This window comes from Plecotus auritus (assembly GCF_963455305.1).
Source record: "Plecotus auritus genome assembly, chromosome: 1".
Taxonomy (NCBI): Eukaryota; Metazoa; Chordata; class Mammalia; order Chiroptera; family Vespertilionidae; genus Plecotus; species Plecotus auritus.
The window spans coordinates 151691849-151717998 of record NC_137770.1 but is presented as its reverse complement, the minus strand read 5'-3'; the positions used below and the strand labels follow the sequence as shown (position 1 = coordinate 151717998).

Below are 26150 nucleotides of genomic sequence, written 5' to 3'. Positions count from 1 at the left end.
CCTACAGTGAATACAGTCTGATCTCTGATTCCCCTCATGACCTACTTCCTATAGCAGCGGTTGCCAACCTTTTGGACTTCATGGACCACCAGTGGTCCACGGACCATCAGTTGGTGACCGCTGTCCTAGAGAATATGTCTACTGAAAAAGACATAAACTTAAAGGACTTCCTCTTCCCTTGTAGGAAAGACCTTTCCTGGTACTGCTCACCAATTCCCATGCAGCTAAACGTGAAGGCATCCGTCCCTATTTAAGAGTCACAGGACCTGAATGGACCAGCAAAGCCACTGATGATTTCAAACTCAAGATCTCCACGCAGCCAGCAGCAGACAACACTGGATGTAGACAGCTATCCCAAACATGGACCAGGCCAGCAGAACTTAAAGCTTACTTCCAACACTGTTTTCCTCTACAAAAGTCACGAGGGGAAAAATTAATCAGACTATTCTACTTTTCTGTTTTTTTTCTCCTATTTTCCCTTGATCTTGTCCATATATAAAATGCCCTTGCCTGTATCTCCCAGGTGATTGCCAAGTGTGGTAACTTTCTAGGCTGCTGGATTTGCCACCTAAAACTTCATATCTCCCATGATGGTAGAGATGCTGGTCATTCCTGTAACCAGTTTATTTTCTATCCCTAATGCCACCATAACCAATACCCTCATTCCCTTCGTGCTTTTGCAGCCAGGCTTCTGGTGCCTTTCTTTTTCCTTTCTCTGATTATCACTGATCTTTCCCAGTTAGACACAAATACCTATGAAACCGTAACACATGTGCAACCCCCAAGTTCTTGTGATTATCTATCTGTATCGTATCTGCCCCAATGATGACAAATCTTACCAGTAGCATCCACCTTTGCAAGGAATTTAGAACAATTTTTTATTTCAGGATAGGAGATTTATTTCCCAGATGCATCAAAACCCTAACCTACGCCTGCCTTGAATGTGCAAATGCAACAAACCATGCAGATGAATCGTTAACAAGGCCATTTAAGCAGGAGTGGGTTTGTGCCCTGAAGGGACTTTGTCTGTGGTGGTTTTGCTCCTTGGGCCTGTGAATGCCTGTGCCTAGATGGCTGACACAGAACTGGCAAATGTCTCTTATTTAGGGTATGTACTGCACTCCTAACTGTCTACAACCAAACTGAGACACCTCGTTAGTCAACTCCCCTGAATTATCATCAACTTATATAGGACTTACCAGGAGGAATTCAGGATTTATTTCTTTTGGCAGATCTCTACTTGCCTGGTTAGAAGCAAGTACAAATGAGACTATGATCAGAAACCCTTTAAACCCTAGGAAACATTGCTGACTCTACCACAAAGGCATTAGCTGCCCAACAAAAATTCCAAGACTCTCTAGCTAAAGTTATCCTTGGCAACTGGACAACCTTAAGTACCTCTTAACTGAACAAGAATGCATCTATAGTCAATACCATTGTACTCGGATCAATACTTCTGAGAAACCTGAGGTCAAGCTCAACTTGATTTATCTTGGAATTTTGATTTATTCATCTGGTTACCAATAGGATTGGGCTCATGGTTTACAATTTGGTCTCTCTATCCTATTTGTCATTTTATTTTGTGTTTTAATTTTTGAAGTATCCAGTTGTTGTCTATTGAGTCTTTGTAAAAAGTAGCAAACCTGATAGATTTGCCCAGTGTTTCAAACTGATATCTAACACCTATACCCTGGACAAAATCTCTCTGCCTTGACCTCCACTTTGATCCACTATGCTCAAATGTGACCTTTTAGTGGCTACCAACCCTGAAAGCTTCTCTCACCCTGAGGAAGATATCCAGTTGTGGCATGGTAAAGGAAAATAAACAAAATGGATAAAGTCCATGCAGAAGAAACACCTAGCAATATACAAGTGATCAATACTCCCTAATAGGGACTTGATCAAAAAGTGGAAATGTAGACCCAAACTAAAATGGAGTCACTTATGTTATGGAAAAAATGGAGATGGTCAACACAGGTTCATCCAAGAAACTTAGTCTAATCTTAGAGGAATTTATAGCCCTTCTCAAACCAGAAGACACCAGCCAATCTCCAACCACGAAATCTATTCATGCCCATGTCTGGTCTTCCTTGTTCCCCTGACTCAGCTATCCTGACCCAAATTTACAGTTTGGTTGTTAACATTTCTTATTGTTCCAATGAGGCTACTGAAATCCATTGCTGTTTCCTTCTTCTATGGTACTAGACACCTGAGGATGATCCTTCTCTGCTCTGAGGGACACATTCTCCATCTAACAATGTCTTTGATCAAGAAAAAAATACAAGAGGAAGAAAGAAAGCAACACCTAAATAATATGGTTGATCAGTGATACTTTCTGCAAAATATCTTGATCAAGAGGGGAAATGTGAAAGCATTTCTATCTAAAATGGAACTGGAGGATAGGAAACGGAGAATGTCACACATGTGCCTTCAGAAAAACAGAACTTAAAAGCTGAGAGACCAATTACCTGTAAATGCCAGATAAACAGAAGACTGAGACTTACCTTCCAACAACTGAATATCCACCAAGAATCTCTAACCTGGAGCCAATAAGCTTACTGTTTAGACTCTGGCTGGACTCTACCCCCTTTTCACTCCTTGCCCATAAATACAGCCTGCCCCAAACCCTCAACGGACTCACCTGTAGCTGAATATATCATGCATTTCCAGAATTGCAATTCCTTTGCTATTCCTGAATAAACTCAATTTCTGATCATTTGAGCTTGCCTCAGTTTGCCTCCTTATATAGGTTGACAGCCATTATGGGCAGTGTTACAATTAGAGTAGAGCATTCATTTAAGATGTGTACTTGAAAGCCAGGGCTCCCAAATAAAACAGAATTGGATACCTATTTTAACTGGCATGCTAAAACCTCCAGGTGGCTTCAAGATTCCAAAATAACTTCACTTAAAGGTTCATTGCAAAAGGCTAATAAAAAATTAAGCACATAGTGGTACCTACAACAAAAGACTATAGGACTGATATGTTCCTACTGCTCCCCTCCATCCTCCTTTACCTGAGTACTCACAGTCTAATCCTCTCTCTGAACTGCCTTCCCACTATAAAGAGAATGCAAGACCTGAACAAAAGCCTGCCAAGTCAGTGGCCTTACAGATGCCCCTATATAGGCTCCTCCCAAGGTTGATGAGACTCTTAGGGATTTTTCCAGTAAACTGCTACCAGTTATTCCCTTAAAACAGCTAAGGAGAAACTAAAATTACATCAGTGGAAAACCTTGCCCAATTTCTGGTAGATACCAGGGTTACACTCTATCCTTTAAACCCCACTCGCTCTGGAGGCTGCAGAGTGGATTCTGAGAAAACTGGCAGAAGCTGGTGAAGGGTGAGAATCCTTTTTAGAGTCGGCTTTCCCACATCTCTGTCTGTAATGCCAGGTCTATCAGTCAGCATGGTTTGTGCCACACTGAAACATTTACTGTGAGGGAGAATGTTCTTCTGGAAATTATGAAATGTAATGATAAGTTTTCCAATCCACAGAATGCTAGTGTAACAAACAGTTCACAATTGCTTACTTCTTAGTGTTCACTAGGAATTAAGGATTCTAACGGTTAGAATTCTAATCAGTGCATCCTAGAAATGTATGACATTCCTAGAAATCTGATATATCCTGGTATTATCAGTCATAATTCCACTTATTATCTTAAGATGTTGTATATCACAGAAATAACCAAATCTCCCTGTCAATTCCATCGCAATGAGCTCTCGTCAGATCTTTAGCAATGGGTGTACCAGGAACTCTTGACCACTGGCACCGTGGGCAAATCAGGAGGTGCTGAATCATGGGTGCATACTTCACACCTGAAGAAGTCTCCACCTGACTTCTGGTCCTGTGTAAACGCTGGAGACCTCACAATCAAACTGACTAGGAAAAAAGTAGCCAACATCCGAGTAGACCACTTCCCCCCAAGATGTCAGATCAAGAATGTTTCTTTCCATTCCTCCTTCCATCTCTGACCATTTTTCCCTGTTTCATACACATGAGGGTCTTTATGACTCTTTTGTCTACCTTGTGTCTTGCCCAGGCCTGGAAAGTTCATGTATCTCAGACCACTGCAAAGGTTGGTAATTTAGCCTCCAAACAACTGCTGGATTTGCCGCGATGCTAGCGATTCTATAGTTCTGCCCATCCCAAATTTCTCCCTGATTTTCAATGCATCAGTTTCTCTGGGGAAAATTTAGCCTTCTCTATTGTGTCAGAGTCCCTAGCCCTGGGGATGCATTTCTTTCTTTCTGGTTAACAACTCCAGACCCGGGGAGCTTTGCATTCAGGCTCTGTATCCAAAGAAAGGGACACAAGGCAAGGGTGTTCAGGACAAAAAGAACACCTTTGCAGTCTACAGACCCTTAAATCTTACTGGCCTGCATGGTTGACACCTTTTAAAGTCCTGACTCACAGACTGTGCTATGACCAACACCACTTGCTGCACGTGGATTGATACTTTGGGGAAGTTGAGACAAGCCAGTTGGCTTAAAGTGACTCCTTCAACAGGGCCTTTCCTGACTTACTTGATTTTTTTTTTTTAATATATTTTATTGATTTTTTTACAGAGAGGAAGGGAGAGGGATAGAGAGTTAGAAACATCGATGAGAGAGAAACATCAATCAGCTGCCTCCTGCACACCTCCTACTGGGGATGTGCCCGCAACCAAGGTACATGCCCTTGACCGGAATCAAACCCGGGACCCTTCAGTCCGCAGGCCGACGCTCTATCCACTGAGCCAAACCCGTCTCGGCTTGACTTACTTGATTTTGATTGGTTTGGGTCTTGGGGACCATGGGTCCAAAGTGTACTCCCGACATTGGGAATTATCCTGTTTATAATAATCATAGTAGTTCCCCCTGGTATGTTCTCTCAAAAGCTTTAATGCATATTCACAGTCACTAACCATCAAGCAAATTATCCCCCTAAGAACAGAATGTCAGAAAAGAAACAAAAGAGAAGGACCACCTGAAAGCATGTGAACCTGATGTTGTGACCAGTGAATGTCACAGAGAGATTGGGCAAAAAATTGAGAGATCTCCAGACTGGAAACTAATGCCTTAAATTTTGATCACATCTCTCAGCTAGGCTGAGAGTCCAATCAAAGGGGGGAAATTAATAAAAACAAGACAGTGGCCCCAAATGGAGTTGCTTACCACCAAACTGAGACTTAACTATAGTTTGGGCTTTCCTGTAAGTGCAACCTTAAACCTGTCAATCAGGAATGGCCTGGTCAGCACTAGTGAGGTAACCTGCCTGACAAACCCCTGCCATCTCCAAAGGGAAGTGACTCTGCAATACCCAACCTGCCTTTTCACCTCATGCGGCTGCCTTGTTCCTGCTGCCTTCTGCCTATGAAAATCTTTCATCTGGTACAGCTACTCAGAGCTCCTTTCTTCTTTCCCCCATCACCATCTATCCCTCATACCCTCTTCCACCTCCACCCCCTATTACCACACTGTTGTCCCTCCCTGTCCATGAGTTTCCTTTCCTTTTTTTTCTTTCTTTCTTTCTTTCTTTCTTTCTTTCTTTCTTTCTTTCTTTCTTTCTTTCTTTCTTTCTTTCTCTTCCTTCCTTCCTTCCTTCCTTCCTTCCTTCCTTCCTTCCTTTCTTTCTTTCTTTCTTTCTTTCTTCCTTTCTTTTTTTTCCCCTCAATCCCTTCACACACTCCCCCAATTCTCCCTCACCAGAGCTGCCCACCTGCTGTCTATCTATGAGTTTGTTTGTACTTTGCTTGTTAGTTCAGTTTGTTCATTAGATTCTTCACAGCCCCTTTCTATCTGCTGGGCTGAATGCTGTCTGATTCATGAACAAGTAAATAAAGCCAGTAAGTCTTTTAAATTTACTCAGTCAAATTTTGTTTCACACCATCTTCCTCTTAAAGGCCAAGCCCCTGTTTCCTAATCCCTTATCTGCCAACTCAGGGGACTCACAGTAAAAACTGTTCTGTATCTCTCTCCTAATTTGCTCAGGATCTTGTCCTGCCCTACTCTTCAGGCTCAAGTCCAGCTCTTTCTCTACAGCAAACAGGACTCTTTGCTGTTTCCCAAACACCCTGCTTGTTTCTGCACCTGTGTTTTTGCCCTTGGAAAAGCCTCTAGGCCTCCACCTAAAGTCTCAGATCACTTTATACATAATTGCTACAAGTTTCTTACTCCCCTTGTATAGAAAATCCTGATAGGTTTTCAAATTGCTGATTTGGTCTCTAGCATGGTTCCTAGAATATAGTGATGGTTCCATTTTTTTTAATTGAATAAATTTATCCATTTCTGAATAGTATCCTTATCTTTTTTGTTAACCCTTAAAATGCTGCTTAATTTCAATGTCTCATCTCTGAGTTAAGATTCTGCTGGCCCGAGGACAGGACCCAGACCAGGTGCTACTGTTTTGATGCCCACTGTAGCAGTACATTTGATTTGCCCAAGGATCTTGTTAAAAATGCAGATTCAAATTTGTAGGCCCAGGAGTTTAGCTTTCTAACCAGCTTCAAGACGATGGAGATGCTGTTCTATGGACCACATTTGGGAAAGCAGGACACTACAGCATTTGGTAGATTACTCACTGCCACTTATGAATGCTGGGAGGATAGCATGGGAGATTTTCTAATGCTTCTGCTAACTAAGTCTGCCCTTTGTGCTTTGAAACTTAAATTGCATGATGATGTTCTTTTCATGGACAGGGGTTACTAAATCAGTAAAAGTGTCTACAAGTATCTGCATGTACATAGAGCCTGGGAAGGTCTAAAACACACTCTGGGGTCTTTTCTGGGAAGTCATGTAAGAACACCTAACATCTGATATAAAAATATACATATAAACATATAGTTCCACATGTATCTAGAAATCAACATAAAACAATGGCTTCCACACCATGCAGATGTTTCCTTCTGGGGATTATGATATGGGCAAGGGCAACACATATGCAACACATCTGAGATCACACACTCCAAAGCAGTGAAGGGGGAAGGGCTGTAAGAACAAAACATTCCCTTACGATACCTCTACTCATCAGTACTTTGGTGAGTTGGAGACTCAGACCCGTCCATAATGGGCGAGTGTTCTGTTGCTTCTCTGAACAAAGGAAAGCAGAGGAGGAAGAGAAGAGAGGTCATGTTAAAGAGAGGAACCGACACAGACATGATTTGTAGCTCATTGATACATTGGAAAGACTGGTTGACTACACGCCCAGTGTTAGTGATAAATAAGTCACACAGAACTTTCAACCTTCATGAGCAAGTCAAAAGACCTCTCTAGTTTTGGTAGGAAGGCAGGCTTTGGCACTTTTTACCCATGTCTCATTTTCTTGTCACATCACAGAAAATAGTTATTAATGATAATTCAACTCAATCTGATGAAAGATTTTACTTCAAGAACCAAAATACCTTTTTGTTTCAAATTTGTCTTGAGTCCTCACTAGCTATGGGTGGTGAAACCCAGGCAGGGTTCCAGACCAGCTCACTGTGTGTGCATCTGAGGGGTGCTTGTAAGTTCCAGAGGCTGCTGTCACTTAAACAAATACATTTGGGTCAGGTAAAATTGGATATGATGGAGAAAATCTGGGGATCCAGAGAAAGAGCCTGGAATCTGAAATTCCTTATTTAGGTGAGATGATTTACCAGTGGAGGTACCATAGATACAGAAGATCTGTCATTTTTTTTATAAATTAATCTTGGAGAGACTCCAGGGCCCTAGGCCTAGCAGCTGCCAGACCACACAAGCTAGAGCTGGAGTGTGGATGGTGAATAAGGGAGTGTTTTCATGATCTGTAATGACAGAGGGGAAGTTGCTGCTCCAAAGACAGATCAAGAAGTGGGAGTGGACACAAGAAATTTGAGTGGGAGGCTTTGTTAAAACACAGACTTCCAGACCCGCCCCAGACTTTTTGACTCAGTAGGCCATGGGTGAGCCTGAGAACCCGCACTTCTAACAAGATCCCAGGTGACGTTCATGCTGCTGGTCTGGGGACTGCACGTTAAGGACCACTGGCCTAATGGAAAGAGACAGGGCTTATGGCTCACAGAGCACAGGGCTGGAGTGTCAGCTCCAACCAGCCGTTGTGACTTTGGGCAAAGCACTTATTTTCTCTTAGCTTCATCTATAAAATGAAAAGAGGTGATACTTCCCGAGCAAGGTTGCAATGAGATTATATGAGCTCATATATGTTAGAAGAAGCTTCCAACCTTTGAGTATACAGCAAGCACTTAATTAACATTAGCTCTCCTACCTTCTGTTAAATACTAAGGAGCCATAAAGTCTGGTTTTTAATTACTACAGATAAATTTGCAGAAACAAAGAATGTCTACCAAGCATGAGAGTCAGAAATGTGGTCAGTGGAGCCAATTCTGGTCCTGTTGTTTTTTAATGATTCAACTCACAGACAGCTGTCATACTTTCCCAGACACCCCCACCGATGCTCCAGGAAATGAGAAACTGAATAGAGCTAGATAAAGGGACCATTTACTTTTTTAACCAACAGATAGTGATAGTATATAACATCCATTTAGAGGTGATGCCTTAGGAGCAACAGAAGAGGCAGGAACTGTGAGCACAGCAAGCTAAGTGTATCCCCTCAGACTGCAGCAGATCAGAACATCCTCAATATCCCTGAGATTATGATGTTTATTTATGCTGAAAGCTGTAAGGAGAGTTGACTTTTGGGTTATTTTGCTGTGGGCCATTTCTCAAAGGTCTCAAGATATCTGATCCCCTTTGTGTGTTGATTAAGTGGTTGGCCAGGACAGAGATGGGATCTGAGCCTCCTGTCTTTTTCTTAAGATACATCCTGATACCAAGACAGTGAGCACCCTGAGGAGCAGGTAAAACGTGGGACCAGAGGCAGCCCAGGGTGCTCACACCGGTCTCTTTCTCCCCTTCCTCTTCTGTGCCTGGCATTCTGAAGTTGTCCTGGTATAACTGGAACTTAAGTCACATGCTGTCTGGAATTCTGACCAAAGCAGTGCAGTTGGACTTGTGACACCCACTTCCCCACATTTCTGGGGCCATGGGCCAGCTTTACAAGGAAGTAGCGAGAATTCCCCATCTAAAGGATAGCGATGGAAAGGAGAGGGGTAGAAGGAACAGCATGGGCCTTCGGTGGAAAGGAAGAAAGTTCCTAGTAATGAACACTTGCCATTCTTTTCCTGATAAACTCTCTGTTACTAGAATCTCATATTCATTACACTCTTCCTGACGAGGAAGGCTGAGGATCATTCTAGAACCTGGAAGAGGAGGATGAAAGGTCTGATAGGAACTCACCCAGTCTGCCAGGTTAGGATGTGGTGGGGACTGCTTGGGGGTGTTGCTCCAATTTCACTCGATGGCGTTGAGCTTCTCTGGCTTTGAGGTAAGGCAGCTGTATGCAGGTGGTGCAGAAAAGATGCGTCAGACACCAGTCAAATGAAGGAGCTTATTTCCAGAGATGCTGGATGTGACCCCTTGCAGGGCCACAGTGGGCAAATATCCACTCCCTACACCTATGTGTCTCCTCCACATCATGGAACAGCTCCATCCTCAGTCAAGTTGACCTGGGATCCGAGGTCCCCGCTTTGCCACTGGAAAGTGGCCACAGGGATGGCGGCAGCCTCAACAGTAGCAAAGAACCTGATGGCCCACAGACCTTTGAGGGAGTCCTGGGCAGGGCTAGTGCGGGAGGGCCTATTTCTCTGGACACCAGGAAATGACACCTCAGGGCATTTGTAGATGTGGCCCCAGTGTCAAAACTGTGCCTGTGTCTTGAACAGAGAACTTCCAGAAAGGTTTTCAGAGCTTGCTGTCTGCTATTTCAGGCTTAAAATCTACCCCTTTGGACACTTTAAACGCCGCTGGGCCTTTAATAGCTCATCCAAATCTGACTACTAGGAGTTTATTGACATGGGCAGACTTTTTCCAGTTGGGAAAGTTTAGTAAGAAGTAAAGCCTCCTTAAATGCATCCTCTGCTTTCTTGGGAATGGAATATTTTTCATCAGAAAACCACAGATATACTTCTTAACATTTTCAGTCTAAAACATGTTCCAAAAGATTTTACCTAATCTCTTTAAATAAAGCACATCTACTAGACAAGTGCTAACGCTCTGATGGAACATAAACCCTCCCATCCCTCTTCGGAGCACTGCTGCTTCCAGTAGGGTAACAGGCTCAGTATGTCCATTCATTCCCTCTCACGGTGCTTTGGGAAGTCGATGGCAGACTTCACTGGGCCTATTTTACAGGTGGAGGAATATGGAGATGGTTCTGGGGTTTTGAAGCCCATGGTTTTCTCATGATTGCCTGAAGCATTTTTATTATTGTCTCTGGAATTTGTCATTTGACTGATGCACCATAATAAATGAGCCAGAACCAAGGCTCAGAACCAAGGAGCCCTGTGGCCTGGCACATCTGGGCAGCCAGCAGGTCCTTCCTCTTTGCCCTGCTCTCTCTAGGCCCCCAGAATCTCCTTCAGCTCCCCAAAGATGACCTCCTATTTTCTGTCTTTAGAATCATCCCTTTCCCCTAATCTTCAACCTCTTTCTAGGCACAAGTTCAGACTTGCAGTACCTTCCATTTGCTATTGATTCTCATTTCATTCTACTTTTAAAATCATTTTTTATTACATGTCAACATCCTCCCCCTTTCTTTTCCTACAGTCAGTATGAGGCAGCATCTCGCCACTGCACGAGTTCCCCTCTCCTTATGAATGCCATGAGCATGGAAATGAGTTAGTCCGTGCCAGGCCCACAGCCTGGCCAGCACCAGTACTGAACAAGTGTTATTATTGCCAGGATTCTCTCAGAGAGGGAGTAGGAAGGGAGTGTGACTTCTTAGGGAAAAGCATGGTTTCTTTCATTTGTTACTTAATTCCTCCTGCTCTGAGTACAAAAATAAAGTAACCCTTAATTTGATTATGAAACTCTGAAAGCTCTTTACAAAAATGACTGTGGTCATATCCTAACACCATTGAAAAGGGATTGCAAGGAGCAGTTATCCATGTGATCATAGTGAAGTCCATTCATGGGTCACAGAGAAGTCAAGTGCCGCACTCCAGGCTCCATCAGCCTGCCCCACCGGGGATACACCTGCCGAATTTCAAGGCTTCCACAAGTCAAGGCCTTAAGCAAGTCACCCTCTGCAAGGTGCCACCCAGGTCTCTATCTTACCAGTGTCTTAGGCAAACCCTGAGACACCTAACTTCTTTGATTATTTGTCCTAACCAGGAGAAGTGGCTGGAGGGATGGTTTGCATGCCTACTGAGGAAGCTGAAGTAGGAGCTGGCCCAATCCACTGGGGAGTATCTGATGTGCTGTCCCACCCCCTCTGAAGTCTGTCACTTGGCAAAACCAGGCCCAGTATGGGAGGGGTAAAAGGGTGGTTGAAAAACCTCAAGTCGCATACATCTGACAGCTAGGTTTCTGGAATTAACCATCTCTCATTCCTCACCGCAGACTCTAAGAAATTCTGTAAGCCCTTGAAAAGAGTCAACAGTTTGCTCCTTCAGGGCCAACCCCATTCTGTCCCCATTCTCACCTGACGTGGCCTTGCACATCTGGGGCATCCTGGTGACTCTGCTGTGGGCCAGGAAGGTGCTCTGGGAGGAGGTGCTGTACTGGGAGCCACTGTCAGAGGAGGTGGAGCTGGTGTGCGACAGGCGGCTGTGCTCCTTGTGCGAGGCGGTGGAGCGCTGGTACCACTGGCGCAACTCATCGGACACTGCGGTGCGCCCCGTGCCCTTGTCGTGGGCGCACTCGCGGCCCAGCGATGGAGTCCCCAGGATCTGCGAGCGCGATGGCGTCAGGCGGCTGGAGTCGCCCTCCTCACTGGCCCTCCAGCTCTCCCGGAACAGGCCGCCCGCTGTGTAGGAATTGGAGGTCTTGAACTGTGCCTTGACGCTGTAGTGGCCTTCCTGGTCGCTCTCCAGGCTGCGCACAACCACGGGCGTGGCGCCCCCCTCAATGTACAGCGGGTACTCCTTGATGCGGTACTGCGAGCTGGGTTGGCTCTGACTGTGCAGGTAGACGCCAGGTGGGTTCCCGCCGCCGCCGCCCCCCCTCGCGGCCAGATTTGGCATGCTGCCTGAGTTCGCTGTGCCCAGCGCACCCGCCGCCCGCTGTCTCTGCCGCTGCCTGGCACGCGCCTTGGAGGGCGAGTCCTCCGCCAGGGTGGAGTAGTTGGCGTTCATCTGCGCTGGGTAGTAGTGCTCCGAGCTTGAGTGGCTGGTGCAGGATGAGCAGTCGTCCATGGGGTCTGAACCATTGCTGCTACGAGTCCGCGGGGTGTAGAAATCGGGGCTCCCTGTGTCATTCTCAGAGCCCAGGAGCTTGCCCTGGGACTCCAGGCTGGAGCTGCGGTGCCGAAAGTGCAGAGCGAGGCTGTGCAGGCGCGTGGGGCTGAGGTCCACGGACCTGCAGGAAGACGATGGGTGGTGGGTCTGTGGCCCAGTGGAGGGTTAGGGGCTCTGCAACCTGGGACTCAGGAGAAAGCCTCCAGCTGCTGGAAAGCAGAGCTGTGCTGCCCTGGGAATCCAGGTGCTTCCCATGGTTCTCAGGTGAATAGGAGGCAGGAGAGCAAGGCTGACCCCGGAGTCAAGCCTGGCCCCTGCTGGGATTCTGATTCCCAGTGGGAGGTAAGACTGAAGACAGCGCCCACATAAGGGTTCCCTCTGAAAAAAGTGTGCCAACAGCCAGGGCTTTCTTTCTTTCTTTCTTTTTTTTTTTTTTTTTAAGTGTAAAGGAATTCTATAGATACAAAGAGAACCAAAGAAAATGCCTATTCCAGTCATTATGTTAAACCAAATGAAATGTCCATTTTTGCAGGTCAAAACAGGCCTTATGGAGACATTTCATATGGTTCAACCAAATACTATTATGAAACGCACAGAAACAGATTTCCATTTCCATGAAGACTCTGAAAGGCAAGGTTGGTGGAACATGGAAAATGACTGATGCAAAAACTTACCAGGCCACCATTTTGTTTGTAACGCATTCTGCTTATCGGAATCCATCCTACAAATATCCATCAATATTGCAGACAATGCTAGGGCCACATGTGAAGGTCAGGGTGGCCCTGTTGGCCAATTACACGAAGATATGAGTTCCGTTCTGACTGTTACCCAGGGGAGAATGAGAAGTTCCCATCATGTGGCCCCTGGTCCCACATCACTCTGTCACTCTCTTCCAGTCATACTGGCCTCCTGGGAACATGCCAAGTTCAGGCCTGTGTGCAGGGCTTTAATCTGCTGTTCTCTATGGTATCCTCAGAGCTTGCTCCCAGGCCCCCCGCCCCCATCCATTCAGGTCTCTGCTCAAAGTTCACCTTAGGAGAGAGAGCTTCTCCATGCTTCTAGTTCACTCTCTAGCCCAGGGGTGGGCAAACTTTTTGACTCTAGGGCCACAATGGGTTCTTAAACTGTACCGGAGGGCCAGAACAAAAGCATGGATGGAGTGTTTGTGTGAACTAATATAAATTCAAAGTAAAGGAGCGGAGGGGAGAGCAAGAGAACCCTCCGCTCTTTTGGCTCCGCGGGCCGGATAGAACAGCCGAATGGGCTGGATCCGGCCCGTGGGCCGTAGTTTGCCCACGGCTGCTCTAGCCCCTTGCTTGGCTCATTTTTCCTCTTAGTGCTATTCACCACTTGACAGATACTTATTATGATGCCCAACTGAAATGTAAGTCTGATGAGAGCCAGGGTGTGGTCTGCTTTTTTTCACTGCTCTATCCCCTAAAATAATACCTGCTATATGGAGGCACTTTATAAATATGTGGTGCATGAGTGAATAAAGGCATTAATAAAATGAATGAGAAAATCTTTCCTGGAGTGCTCTACCTGATATAAAATGGTTTACCATTTATGGATGCTCACACCTTCTCTCCTTTGGAGAATACCACCTTGTCCTGATCCCTACAGACTCAGTTTTTGATAAAATGGAATGGTGGCTTTGGTTTTGGTTTTGCTTCTTTTTAGAAAATGAAGGCCTGATTCATTGGAGCCACCCTTTTGCGCATTCCTTTTGTTCTTTAATGAATTTATACCTTGAGGCATTAAAAAGTCCGGGATAAATTAGGCCCCAGTAGAAAGCGACAGGAGTACTCTCCAGTAAAGATCACCTCATCAGGACAAGGTGGTATGGCTCCAACATGCTTCCCTGCTAATCTGCGGGTCTTTCCCCCCTGCATTTTGCTTAGGCCCCTTCCCTGCGCACTGTCTGCCTGGGATTCTCCAGCTGCCTCCTGGTCCCACTAGGCATGGGCAGTGAGATATGATGGGTCTCTGCAAACGTGGGCAGACTGCTGCCAGCTCAGTTTTAAATTCTGCTTCATTTTAAGGAGAAATGACCTCACTAGTTCAGGCCTGACTCTAGATCATCCATTATCTGGGGCAGTTGGAGCCAGAGATATCCAATTTTACAAAGGAAGTGGCCCGAGGGCCAGGTGGACTCACCTTGTGGAATGAACATAGTGGGGACTCCGTACACGCAGGTCTGGTGTGGACGGCATGCTGGACTGCGAGTTCCAGTGAGGGAGGCTGCGGATGGGGCTGTTCTGGAGGGAGCTGCTTCCCCCTCCTGCTTCAGCACAGCTCCCTGTGCTGGGGAAACGCTTGTGGCTGCTGAAACCAGAGGAAGCCATGCTGGTCACTGCCACAGTGCCACACCCGTGCCCAGGAACTGACTAGTCTCGAGACATCAACCTTGGTGTTGGGTGGGCTTGCTCAGGATTCCCACCCTCACTCCCTCTGACCTCTGAGCCTTTCCCTGAGAATCCTTATCCCTGGCCCCTGGGTCCTGGTCAGCCTTCACTGGGACAGGGAGTATGACTGTCTGTGAAGCCACTGCCCTGAACTGCAGCTTCCGTTTTCCAACAGACAAACATTTACTTGTCTGGACACCCACTTGGAGCTTAAATGATGTAATGAAAGGACATGAGGAAACCAGAGAAGTCAACCAAAAATGCCATTCCAAAACCTCTCTCCAAGATCAGTCCAGTAACAAGCTGATAATGCACAGCTGAGATTACAGTGTTTGGCTCCAGAATCCTGTTGGCTGATGGCTTAGGGTTCTGAACCACTTCGGGATTCCTATGAGAAGGCTGTCACTTGCCATTTTGGAATAGTACTGCCCAAGACTTCCTGATTAATTTCCATTAAAGCCATCTGCCAACACATTGGCTGTGAGACAAAACCCCCACTTTCCCTTGGAATGACATTCTGCACCTGGACAGGTCAGCATCCCTGTTGAAAGTCAACCCCTGGAAGGAGTTCGGTTGATTTGCATTTTGTAATTTGTGGATGCCATTTGGGACAGCCCACCGATGCTTTCAATAGCTGTTGACCATGCCTGTTGTGGCCTTCCCCACCCAGCTCACCTGGAATGACTGTGGGAGGAACGTTTCTTGACCTTCTCATACGGCTCATCTAACGAGGACTCACTCCACATTTTGGGCTTTAAGGGTGACTTGTCATAGTCGTTGCGGTGATAGTGCATCTGCCTGAGTCCCTCCAGGGACTGGGGAGGAGGGGGCCTGTTATGCGATGATGGTGGCCGAGGAGGAAGTCCCTTGTGAGGAGACTGTAAGGGGGACAGTGTGCTGGAGACCTGAGAGTCTTCTGCGCAAAGACGGAGAGAGAGCAACTGAGCAAGGGTCGTCCTTCCTACTGACTCCAGACAGGCTCCCACCCATCTCTGCCCCAATAGCAACACCCGGGAGCCAGGCCAGCATTCACTCTTGAAGGCGCCCATGACTCTTCTCCAGTTGCCAAACAAGTCAATCCAGAACAACCAAACCTAAACTATGAGCAGCATTAAATGGGAAGAGGAGGCTCAATTCTGATGAGATACAAGTGGAGTAAACCCAAATTTCATTAAATCCCATGGGTTAACGCTTGCTTCATACCAAACAGCAAAATGTCCTCATTGTTGTACGTTTTCTTTCAATAGCCAGGACATATCTCATTTGCTTTGGGGGATGTCAGCTCCATGAGGGTTTTGTCTAGTCTGTTAACTGCTATATCCTTAGTGTCTACAATGATTATTGACACGTAGTAGGTAATCAATAAGTCATTTATTAGAAAAAAATGAATAAAAGCATATCTGTTCAAAGTAATGATCTATGGGTGGCTCTAGGTACTGGCTCTGCTTTTTCCAGAACTGTATACACAATTTTTAACATGTTCCCATATAATATTTTCATTTTGGAACTGCCTTAGGTTCTTTGGGAAGGAGATGGGCTACAACTACTATAAATGAACTAGAGGCCCAGTGCAAGAAATTCATGCATGGGGTGGGGGGTGTCCCTCAGAGCAGCCTGCACACTCTCCAATCTGGGACCCCTCAAGGGATGTCCGGTAGGATCGGGCCTAAATGGGCAGTCAGACATCCCTCTCACAATCCAGGACTGTTGGCTCCCAACCGCTTGCCTGCCTGCCTGCCTGATTGCCCCTAACCGCTTCTGCCTGCCAGCCTGATCACCCCCTAACCACTCCCCTGCCAGCCTGATCGATGCCTAACTGCTCCTCTGCCAGCCTGATTGCCCCTAACTGCCCTCCCCTGCTGGCCTGGTCACCCCTAACTGCCCTCCCTTTCCAGCCTGGTTGCCCCTAACTGCTCTCCCCTGCCAGCCCGATTGCCCCCAACTGCCCTCCCCTGCAGGCTTGGTCACCCCCAACTGCCCTCCCCTGCTGGCCTGGTCACTCCCAACTGCCCTCCCCTGCAGGCCTGGATCCTTCAACTGCCCTCCCTGAAGGCCTGGTTGCCCCCAACTGCCCTCCCCTGCAGGCCTGGTCACCCCCAATTACCCTCCCTGCAGGCCTGGTTGCCCCCAACTGCCCTCCCCTGCAGGCCTGGTTGCCCCTAACTGCCCTCCCCTGCAGGCCTTGTCACCCCTAACTGCCCTCCCCTGCAGGCCTGGTCACCCCTAACTGCCCTCCCCTGCAGGCCTGGTCACCCCTAACTGCTCTCCCTTGCAGGCCTGGTCCCTCCCAACTGCCCTCCCCTACTGGCCTGATCATCCACAACTGCCCTTCCCTGCTGGCCATCTTGTGGCGGCCATCTGTGTCCACACGTGGGCGGCCATCTTGTGTGTTGGAGTGATGGTCAATTTGCATATTACGTCTTTATTATATAGGAGGATAGAAGACCATGCTCTACCCTCAGGGGAGTAACACTCTAACATCAATGGCCATAGGACTTTCGAAAGAAGTGAATTCAGTTAGTCAGGCAAAAAGCTGTGGTTCAGAAGGGATTTCAGCAGTGGCCTGGCAGAGAGGAAAACAAAAGGAAGAAGCCAGGACCAGATAGAGCTGGCCCAGCAGCTGGTGAGGAGGATCAGAGGGTGACAGGGAGGAGCTCTGATCAAGTTTAAGAGCAAGAGACCTTCTGTGGGTACTGAGATAAGCAAGGTGCCCTACTGACAGGGCCCTTTCATTCCAGATTCAGGTGTCAGGATTAGGTCTGAAAGCCACAGGGAAACTAAGTATGGATGCATTAGGATGAAAGTCCCGTTTAGTCATCTGGCAGGGTTCACAAAAGGATAGGATCCAGGGAGGGTTGGGGAGGGGTTGGGAAGATATATATCCAGTGGTGAGAGCCCCTGGGAGGGCAGCACTGAGCAGAGAGGCAGGAAAAAAACAGTGTTCCTTGTGGAAGCCGAGGTGGGAGTTTGAGGGGAACAATACCCAGAAGAAACCTCAAACCCTAATAACCATTCATGTGATCCTAAATCCACTACCAAAGTGTGTTCCTTTCACAGATTACTTCTCAGTCCCCAAGACCTGAGCATGTGAGGTGCATTAGAATTAGCCAATGACAATGTATAATGCCCCTAACTCCTCAGTTACAAAGGAATCTCATGAAATCGTTCTCATTTCCTCCCCCAGAGAGACTGGAGTCCACAGAGGCCAAAACCAGGGCTGGATCTCTGATCTTCAAAACACAGCTCTCTCTCCCCTGCAGCCCCACTTCCTCCCCACCCACATAACCAAGTGACCATAAGAATATTACAGTGTGATTGATAATAGCAGGGCCAAGACGACTGGGTAAATAACCCGCCAGCCTTTCCCCACATTAACAGCAATTATTATTATTCTTGCGATTATCCACTTAGTCTGACCTGGGTAGACCTTCTCTGTTTTCCATCTAAATAGCTATGTATCACTGCCCACCTGCGTTTTCCCTAAGGGGTAAAAAATTAACTGCCACTTAATATATTTTCATTTCATTAATGTCCTGGCCTCACAAGTTTGGGGCTAAATCCGTAGGAACGTGCTCGGAGATGGTTCTGGGTTGGACTTCTTTCCTATTCTATGTCAGGTGTGGACTAGGGGTCCAGGTTGGGGTCACTTCTATTTTTCCTGCTACCTCCAGGCTCTCCTAGCAGGTTTCAATCTTTGATTTGTGATCCAAACCAATGTCTGCCTCTTTCCTCCAGAAATATGAATATGCTAAAGGAAACTATGTGTGGTGTAGAGATCATCTGTTTAGGTAAAAATGTGGTTTGGCAACTAATAAAGTAAAGTACAACTCATTGACTATCACCTTAAATCTGAACTCTCAGGCACAGAAAACACTAAAATTCCAATAGACATGGTTTACGCAGCGCCCAGCAACTCCCAACCAACTCAGTGACTATCGGGGAGTGAGAGAACAGCAGGGAAGCTGGGGCCATCCTGGCCCGGCTCTCGCCGTTACACTGGCCTGTCCCAGGCTACACATAGCTTAACCCAGTTTAATCCAAGCCCCTTCCCCATGCTCCCAACCACCTACCATCCTCCAGAACAAGGGCATCGGAGAGGGAACTGTCTTCACTGCCAATATTTCCATCTGAGAAGACAAAAAGCAAAAGTCTGAGAGTTTATCACATCCTTTAGAGTGGTTCTCAACCTTTCTAATGCCGCGACCCTTTAATACAGTTCCTCATGTTGTGGTGACCCCCAACCATAAAATTATTTTCGTTGCTACTTCATAACTGTAATTTTGCTACTGTTATGAATCGTAATGTAAATATCTGTGTTTTCCGATGGTCTTGGGCTCTACAGCAGCGGTTCTCAACCGCTAGCAGGGTTGCTTAAGACCATCGGAAAACACACATATTTACATTACGATTCATTAACAGTAGCAAAATTACAGTTATGAAGTAGCAACGAAAATAATTTTATGGTTGGGGGTCACCACAACATGAGGAACTGTATTAAAAAGGGTCGCGGCATTAGAAAGGTTGAGAACCACTGCTTTAGACAAAGGCCTATCTGTAAAAATCATGTGTTTAGCATATCCTTCTCTTTCTAATCAGAGAGAATCCATGAAATACAACCCAAACTCTGCTGGGCATTTCCATGACAGCCCCTGTCATGGCTCATGAGCTCACCCCCACCCCCGACACTCAACGTGCCCGTCTTTGTGCTCTTGTTAGACAGGGCACCGCAATGCTGAGTGGCTTTATATCCAATAGGCTGCCTGGCCGGGTTAGGTCACACCATGGTCTCAAGCCCATTCCCAGGGCATGTTCTGACCGACCTAAAGGAAGTGAACTGCTATTGATTGTACAAATGTGAAACTAGGGTGAGGAACTTGGCTTTGCTCACAGGTCAACAAATGGCTTCTCAATAAATGTCTTAAGCCATTAGTGGGGGTGGTGGAGGGGAGGAAGCTGCTAAATTCAGCTTCTATCTCTACAAAGCTTATTTTCATAGACCCCATTCAACTAACCATGAGAACATGCCAAAGAGGGAGACAGTAAGGTAATCCTCCCTGCTAAACATTTTGGGAAACTGAGGCACAGCTAGGGAGCTGTTTTTTTCCAGGATTGCTCAACTCTCCTGGCAAAAGGTCTTTGGATACCAAGTTTAGTGTTTTTCTTTTGAAATAAAAAATCATGCTGCCTGGCTGCTGTGGCTCAGTGGTTAAGGATGGACCTATGAACCAGGAGGTCATGGTGATTCCTGGTCAGGGCACATGTTCGGGTTGTGGGATTGATCCCCTGTGTGGGGCATGCAGGAGGCAGCTGATCAATGATTCTCTTTCATCACTGATGTCTCCATCTCTCTCTCCCTCTCCCTTCCTCTCTGAAATTAAAAAATATATATATTTAAAAATAAACAGGCTAAGAAACTAGGAAGAATCTTAATTACTTCTCTAATTCAAATGGGCTCGTATGATGAAAACATTATTTGAAAGAGGTAGCAAAATAGAGAAGATATATTCTTGAGTTGGAGTGTCCTTGTGTGCACCAAAAATGTGCAGGTTTGATTCCCCAGTCAGGGTACATACCTAGGTTGCTGGTTTGATCCCCAGTTGGGGTGTGTATGGAAGGCAAGGCAACTGATCGATGTTCGCTCTCACATGGATGTTTCTCTCTCCCTTCCTCTGTCTAAACATACCCCGGGTGAGGATTAAAAAGAAATGGCTGCAGGCTTGGATGGGTCCCATCACCAGTTAGTACAGATGATGTCAAAACGGACTCTGTCAGCATTCCTAACAGAATAGCCCTCACTGGTTAATTAGATTGCTTAGGGCATGGCAGGAGCTGGTCTCTGGCCCACTCTCAGGCCTGGTGCCCGCTCCCAGGCAGTGGAGGCAGCCTGCCGTGGGGAGGGGCTCAGCACTGACCATCAATGATGAGCGAGGCCCTCTGGGTGGGCTTCTTCCCAGACTTGATGCGGTTCTCATTGATGGCATTCTCAATCTCCTGCAGCTTTTTCAGGGCATTCAGATAGGAGGTTTTCCTTTGTTTCTTCAGTTTTTTGCTGACGTTGGGGTCACTGGCGAGGCGGCGGGCAGCCTCCGTAATCTGGGATTGAATGGCAAACTCTCGTTCCAGGCGTTCCAGCTCGGCTTCCTGTGGGAGGGAGAGCCAGAGTTTCACCTCTGTCCTTTCTGCCCCCACCCCCCAAGGCAAGCCAGCCTTCCTTACTCCTGGGGGCCACAGCACTAGGCACCCAGTAGTCCCTCTGCCTAATGCAGTGACCTTGCTCCTAAAATCTCTGGCAGCCAGTGCCCTGGGCACACACACACTTTTGAGACCATGGCCCTGTTCCACTCTGGAGACAAGGTTGGTCTGCACATGGGATCCATCACTGAGAAGCAAGGAGTCCCCATGCTGAGGGCCTGGGGACTCCTGGCTTCATTTCCACGGTCTCCACATGGTTCAAGAAGACCAAGCCTTCATGGAAATTCAGACCCATTCGGTTTGAATGGGCACAGGATGCAGCACTATTTTCAGAGCACCTTTCTGTCCTGCTCTGTGGGCCTGCTGACGGGAGCTCCAATGTGCCCCTCTCCCCCACCTTCCCCACACCCCCCTGTCTCTCAGATTTTGAGCCCTCTGTGCTGGAGCCTGGAAATGAGTCAGCAGGGACAAAGATGGAGTGAGCTGTGAGTGGGACTCCACCAGCCAGCTGTGCTGACAGCCTTGGTTCAAACACTGCTCCATGGCTTTGTGGACACCCAGGACAGTCTCACCACTTAAACTGAGCCCAGCACATGCTGGCAGCCCAGTCTGCACAGATGGCCACCTGCTGTGGGGGAAGGGGAGGGAGGGTGCAAGTGTGTTTCCAAGAGAAAAGGGAGTTTGTTCTTCAGAGAGCAACTCTGCAGCATGCCAGCTAATTCTGCGGTCTTTCTTTTGAGAGATTTTGGACCAAGATATGCAGGGACAGGTGAGGAAGTTGGGGATGCACATGGAATTCTCCAGGAACTAAAGGCATATATTGCTGACAAGTGTGAAGGAGCAGCTGGTGAGAAGGTGCGGTGAGATGGGACTGCGGGAAAGACAATGGGGCTGGGGCGGGGGGGAGCACTCACTAAGGTGGGGTCTCCTCATAAAAGTTGAGTGTCTGGTATCTGCCCAACACAGGGGAGAGGAAGTTCCCCAGGTAATTCTGATGATAGCAGATTTGAGATATACTTGACCAGATGGTCTTCTAAATCCCATCCGCCCTCGCCCCAGTTCTGACCTATTATATTTCTGCCTCTTCCACAGGCTGCACTGTCCTGTAACATCTCCTTCTCCACCTCAAGCTACTTGTGTTTATTGCTCATCAAGCAGGTGTGAAGACCCAAGTTAAACTTCCTAAATATAGTAGCTCACTTAACCCTGGATCTGGCCCAAAGAAATAAGGACTCTGCAATGCACTTCATTGTACAGAACAGGAAACTGCCAGGTGAAGATGCAGATTGGGGTGAAGCATTCGGTGCAGCCCCCAGCCCCCTGGGACCTCCTGGTGCAGATCTCAGCAGACTGGCCCCTGCTTCCACCCACTCCAGGACACTGTGTTCCGGTGACTTCACCGGCATGCTAACCAGTGGGCTAGGGCTCTCAGTAACCAGTGCTGGGAGGCCATTAAAAAGACACGCAATGGGCATTATTACAAAGTTCTCCCAAAATTAACCTCACAGCTTGCGACAGGCCTATCCTGTCAGATAAACAACTTGCACTAAAAGCAAAATGCTTAGGAATGCTCAACTAGCTCGTCCTACCCTGGGAGCCACATACTGACCAACATGCAAATGTAACAAGAGGCCAAGGCAAATACTGAGCAGAAAGGGGAAAGGGCAGCTGGCACTGTGCAGAATGATGCAGCTGTGACAGAAAACCTGGGAGCCCCAACAGACAGACAACGGGGGTGATGTGAGAGAACCCACCACCAGGAAGAGGGACGCACCTCTCCCTTGGGCAGGATTTTCTGTTCATCCAGCTTGAAGGCGGTCCCGATTCTTCTTCGAACAATGGGTGGTTCCTCCCCCGGGTCCAGGGGATATTCAACAGGCAGTTTGCCCGTCAGCTCCTGCAAATGTGCAATAGCAGGAGGAGAGGGCGGAATCAGGGGCAGGTGCTTGTTTCCAGGACACACACACACACACACACACACACACACAACACACTCTTCAATGCACACATTCAAAATAGTACCTTTAAGCAAAATGCCTAAGTGAGTGTTAATAAGAGTTTTTTAAATGTGATTTCATTTCTCTAAAAATGGATGAGAGCAGCCCTTTTTTACAGAACAGATGCACTTTGAAAAGTTCTTCCGAAAGTAACTGTCTGTCATGTAAACAAAGTTGCTTTAGATTTCATCATAAAACTTGCATTTCATGCATTCGTTAGTTTCTCAAGTGATTCCTGCATGCCCACTGTGTGCCATACATATCTCTGATCTTTCTGGCTCCCATGCTGTGCCCCTGCATCCCATCCTTCCTTACTGATAGCTGAGATTAAAGTGTCTTCCACATAGGCTTTCTTAGGAAGAGTGGTATCTATATGGAAAATCCCAGAAAAATGCATATGACAAATTAGAAACTAAATATAATAATTATTCCCCTCAGGCCAACACTCAGGGAAAGGCTGAGCTTAAAAGACATTAAATGTACACAAATAAGAACTGAAAATAAACCCATAATATTGACACATCTATTAAAACTGATCTGTTGAGTGTATATTTTGGACTCTGAAAATCTAATTGTTGCGAGTACAATGACAGTGAGCATAGTTGACACATGGCCATAGTGACAATGACCCTGCAAATATTAGGTCAGTGGCATGAGTCCAGATTAGAATTGGGCTCCATATGAGGGGCTATGTCTGGGCTAAATAATGTTCAAATCTGAGTCAGCAGCTAATCCATGTGGTAGAGCCAAGGTATCAGTTGTGGAGCCACTTCCAGGGACAAGAAAATCCTAGGAGAGCCACTGTGAGGTGCCAATGGCACAGGTGGCTGGCACAGGTGGCAAAGCCCAGCCCTGGTTTCTAGTCCCAAATCAATACCTGTGCTGCACAGACTCAAGGAAGAGCTCACAGTTCAGCATCGTCACAAAAAGCCGTTGTGTCGGGTGGCCCAGTGTGTGTCCCACAGGCGGGAAGCCCGGATCAGCAAATTCCAGGTGCTGATCCACCTTCTAAGAGGAGGAGTGGCCCTGACCGGTTTGGCTCAGTAGATAGAATGTCAGCCTGAGGACTGAAGGGTCCCAGGTTCGATTCCGGTCAAGGGCATGTACCTTGGTTGTGGGCACATCCCCAGTAGGAGATGTGCAGGAGGCTGCTGATCGATGTTTCTCTCTCATTGATGTTTCTAACTCTCTATCCCTTTCCCTTCCTCTCTGTAAAAAAAAATCAATAAAAATATATATTAAAAAAAAAAAAAGAGGAGGAGTGGTCTGGCTTCTCCCACCATTCTTTGCATGTGTGTGTGTGTGTGCTCACTGGGGTGTGGGGTGTGCACTGGGAAGTGTGTATGCACACACACACACACTGGGGTATATGGGCATATGCAATGGTGCATGCATGTGAGTGCACCAGCACCCTGCTCCCCGCTCTCCTGGGCAGTGCCCCTTCCGTGCTCTGCACCTGAGAATGAGCCCTTTGCCTTTTTGTCCTGTGTAAGCATTCTAGAGGACAATGGCAAACTGTCTGAGCGTGGAAGGCTCATTCTTCCCTTCTGTTTCTTTCCTTTTTTATTGTGGTTCAAATGTTGCCAAAGTTCTATGTGTTTATTCTGTGACATGTTTATCTGCTTCCCTCCAAGTCAGTCTATAAACAACATGCACACTGAGAATTTTATATTGTTAGGACTTTCTTTTTTCACCTGAAACTTATAAAAAGTAGGGGATCATGGTTAATATGGCAAGTCTAAAGTATCTGTGTTTTTAAAACAAAATACTAAGTTTTAAAAAACGAGGCTACTGATTTTCCACCATCTGCTTGATGATCTTTGACTCAAGGCCTCGATTCTCCACATTTAATCCGATTTCACATGTAGCCAGAGCCACAGGAGGAAGAAGGATTTCACACACTGTTGTGGGGCTTGGCTTGGTTCCTCTTAAATTCTCGTATTGGTATTTCTGCCAAATGCTCCTGCTCCACCCATTCTGACTGCCCCGCTAGCTCTCCAGGGTACAAACTGCTCCCTGACATCCGGAGCGGAGGGGCACGATGCGTGGCACAGACAGAGGCAGCCGAGGCTCTCCTGCCCCCGACTACAGAGGCGTTCAGAGACCAGAATGGGAGACGTCACAAAGCAATCTGCCTGGTGCCAGAGAGGGTATCCCTTCTGCTCAAGCTGTTTTCTGCTGTCAACATTGTAAGAAGCGAAAGCTTTGTTTTCCTGATTTTGCTTTTCATTTTAAGAGACACAGTGAGACCTTCTCTAACACATGCTAACCCTGCCCTGACACGTTTCGCCAATTTTCTGATGCGGACTCCCTGCTGGGTTTAGGGACATTGTCTCTATTAAAAACAAAACAAGTCTTTACAAATTATTAAATGCAGACACCCAAAGCCATACTTTTTAAATTCTTTGAGCATATTCTTTATACAAATGCCGGTGGCTACTGCAAACCGGAGGAGGACATGCTGGTCATCACCAGAGAGCCACACCTTTCCCTGGGAGTCTTGGGACACCAAGAAAAAGCTTGCTGGGAACCCTTCCTTCCCTCCCTCCCTCCCTCCCTCCCTCCCTTCCTTTATCCCTCCCTCCCTCAGGGCATGTGCTTTCCTAAGATTTGCAGTGGGTTTGTGCTAATGTGGGTCTGGTTTGAGTTGGCCCCAGTTTAAATCAATCCAGTACCTAATTAAGCCAAGTGGAAATGTAATGTGATCTCATTCTAAGCCCCCTGGTTCATTTGGCTTGAGGCAAGGCACTATTACTGCGGGGAGGGGAATACAGTCTGGGAGCCTCTTTATACTTCCGATTCTCAACTGTTCACCAGTATTGCTCTGTGTAACATTATATAAACTACAATGGCTCCCTGGAGGGCTCCCACCCTATCCTGTGCAGGTGCAACCACATACACACTCATGTCCATGCACACACACATTCACAGTAAGGTGTATTGATTGCATTAAAAATTCAATTCATCAAACATGCTAAGAGAAAATTGCAGAATATACAAAAGAAGGTGGAAGTGGACATTCAAATAAATACAACAGTGGCCTGTCACAGCCTCTGAGTCCCAATGAAACCTGAGACCAGTGCAGACAGGAGCTTGAGGAATGTTGCTATGCATAAAACTTAAAGATATCACTAGGCTAAGACTTCATTTTTTTTTTTAAAAAAAGAGTGTCACATCAGATAGATGAATTTTAAAGGGAATTATATATAAAGTGAAATCCTGTTTCTTTATAGATTCCTAGTGATGCTTCTCAGCATGATTTCCAAAGATATAGTATCTGACACAGCCTCAAGGGAACAAAAG

The 26150-nt window shown here is 46.8% G+C and overlaps 1 protein-coding gene across 6 annotated transcripts in view; it reads right to left on the bottom strand.

The window, feature by feature from the left end:
* FRMD4A (FERM domain containing 4A) overlaps positions 1–26150 on the bottom strand; it is a 656887-nt gene that overhangs the window by 7587 nt on the left and 623150 nt on the right. For 4 of the 6 annotated variants that reach the window (XM_080647785.1, XM_080647783.1, XM_080647784.1 and 1 more), the window contains 7 exons: positions 22625–22747; positions 20571–20799; positions 18729–18785; positions 15334–15574; positions 14411–14578; positions 11500–12374; positions 9255–9351 (listed from right to left, as the gene is read on the bottom strand). In XM_080647785.1, coding sequence (XP_080503911.1) covers positions 9255–9351; positions 11500–12374; positions 14411–14578; positions 15334–15574; positions 18729–18785; positions 20571–20799; positions 22625–22747 — 1790 coding nt within the window. Of the gene's footprint in view, positions 1–6998; positions 7071–9254; positions 9352–11499; positions 12375–14410; positions 14579–15333; positions 15575–18728; positions 18786–20570; positions 20800–22624; positions 22748–26150 lie in introns of all 6 variants that reach the window. The other 2 variants (XM_080647786.1, XM_080647787.1) reach the window with 2 other exon arrangements.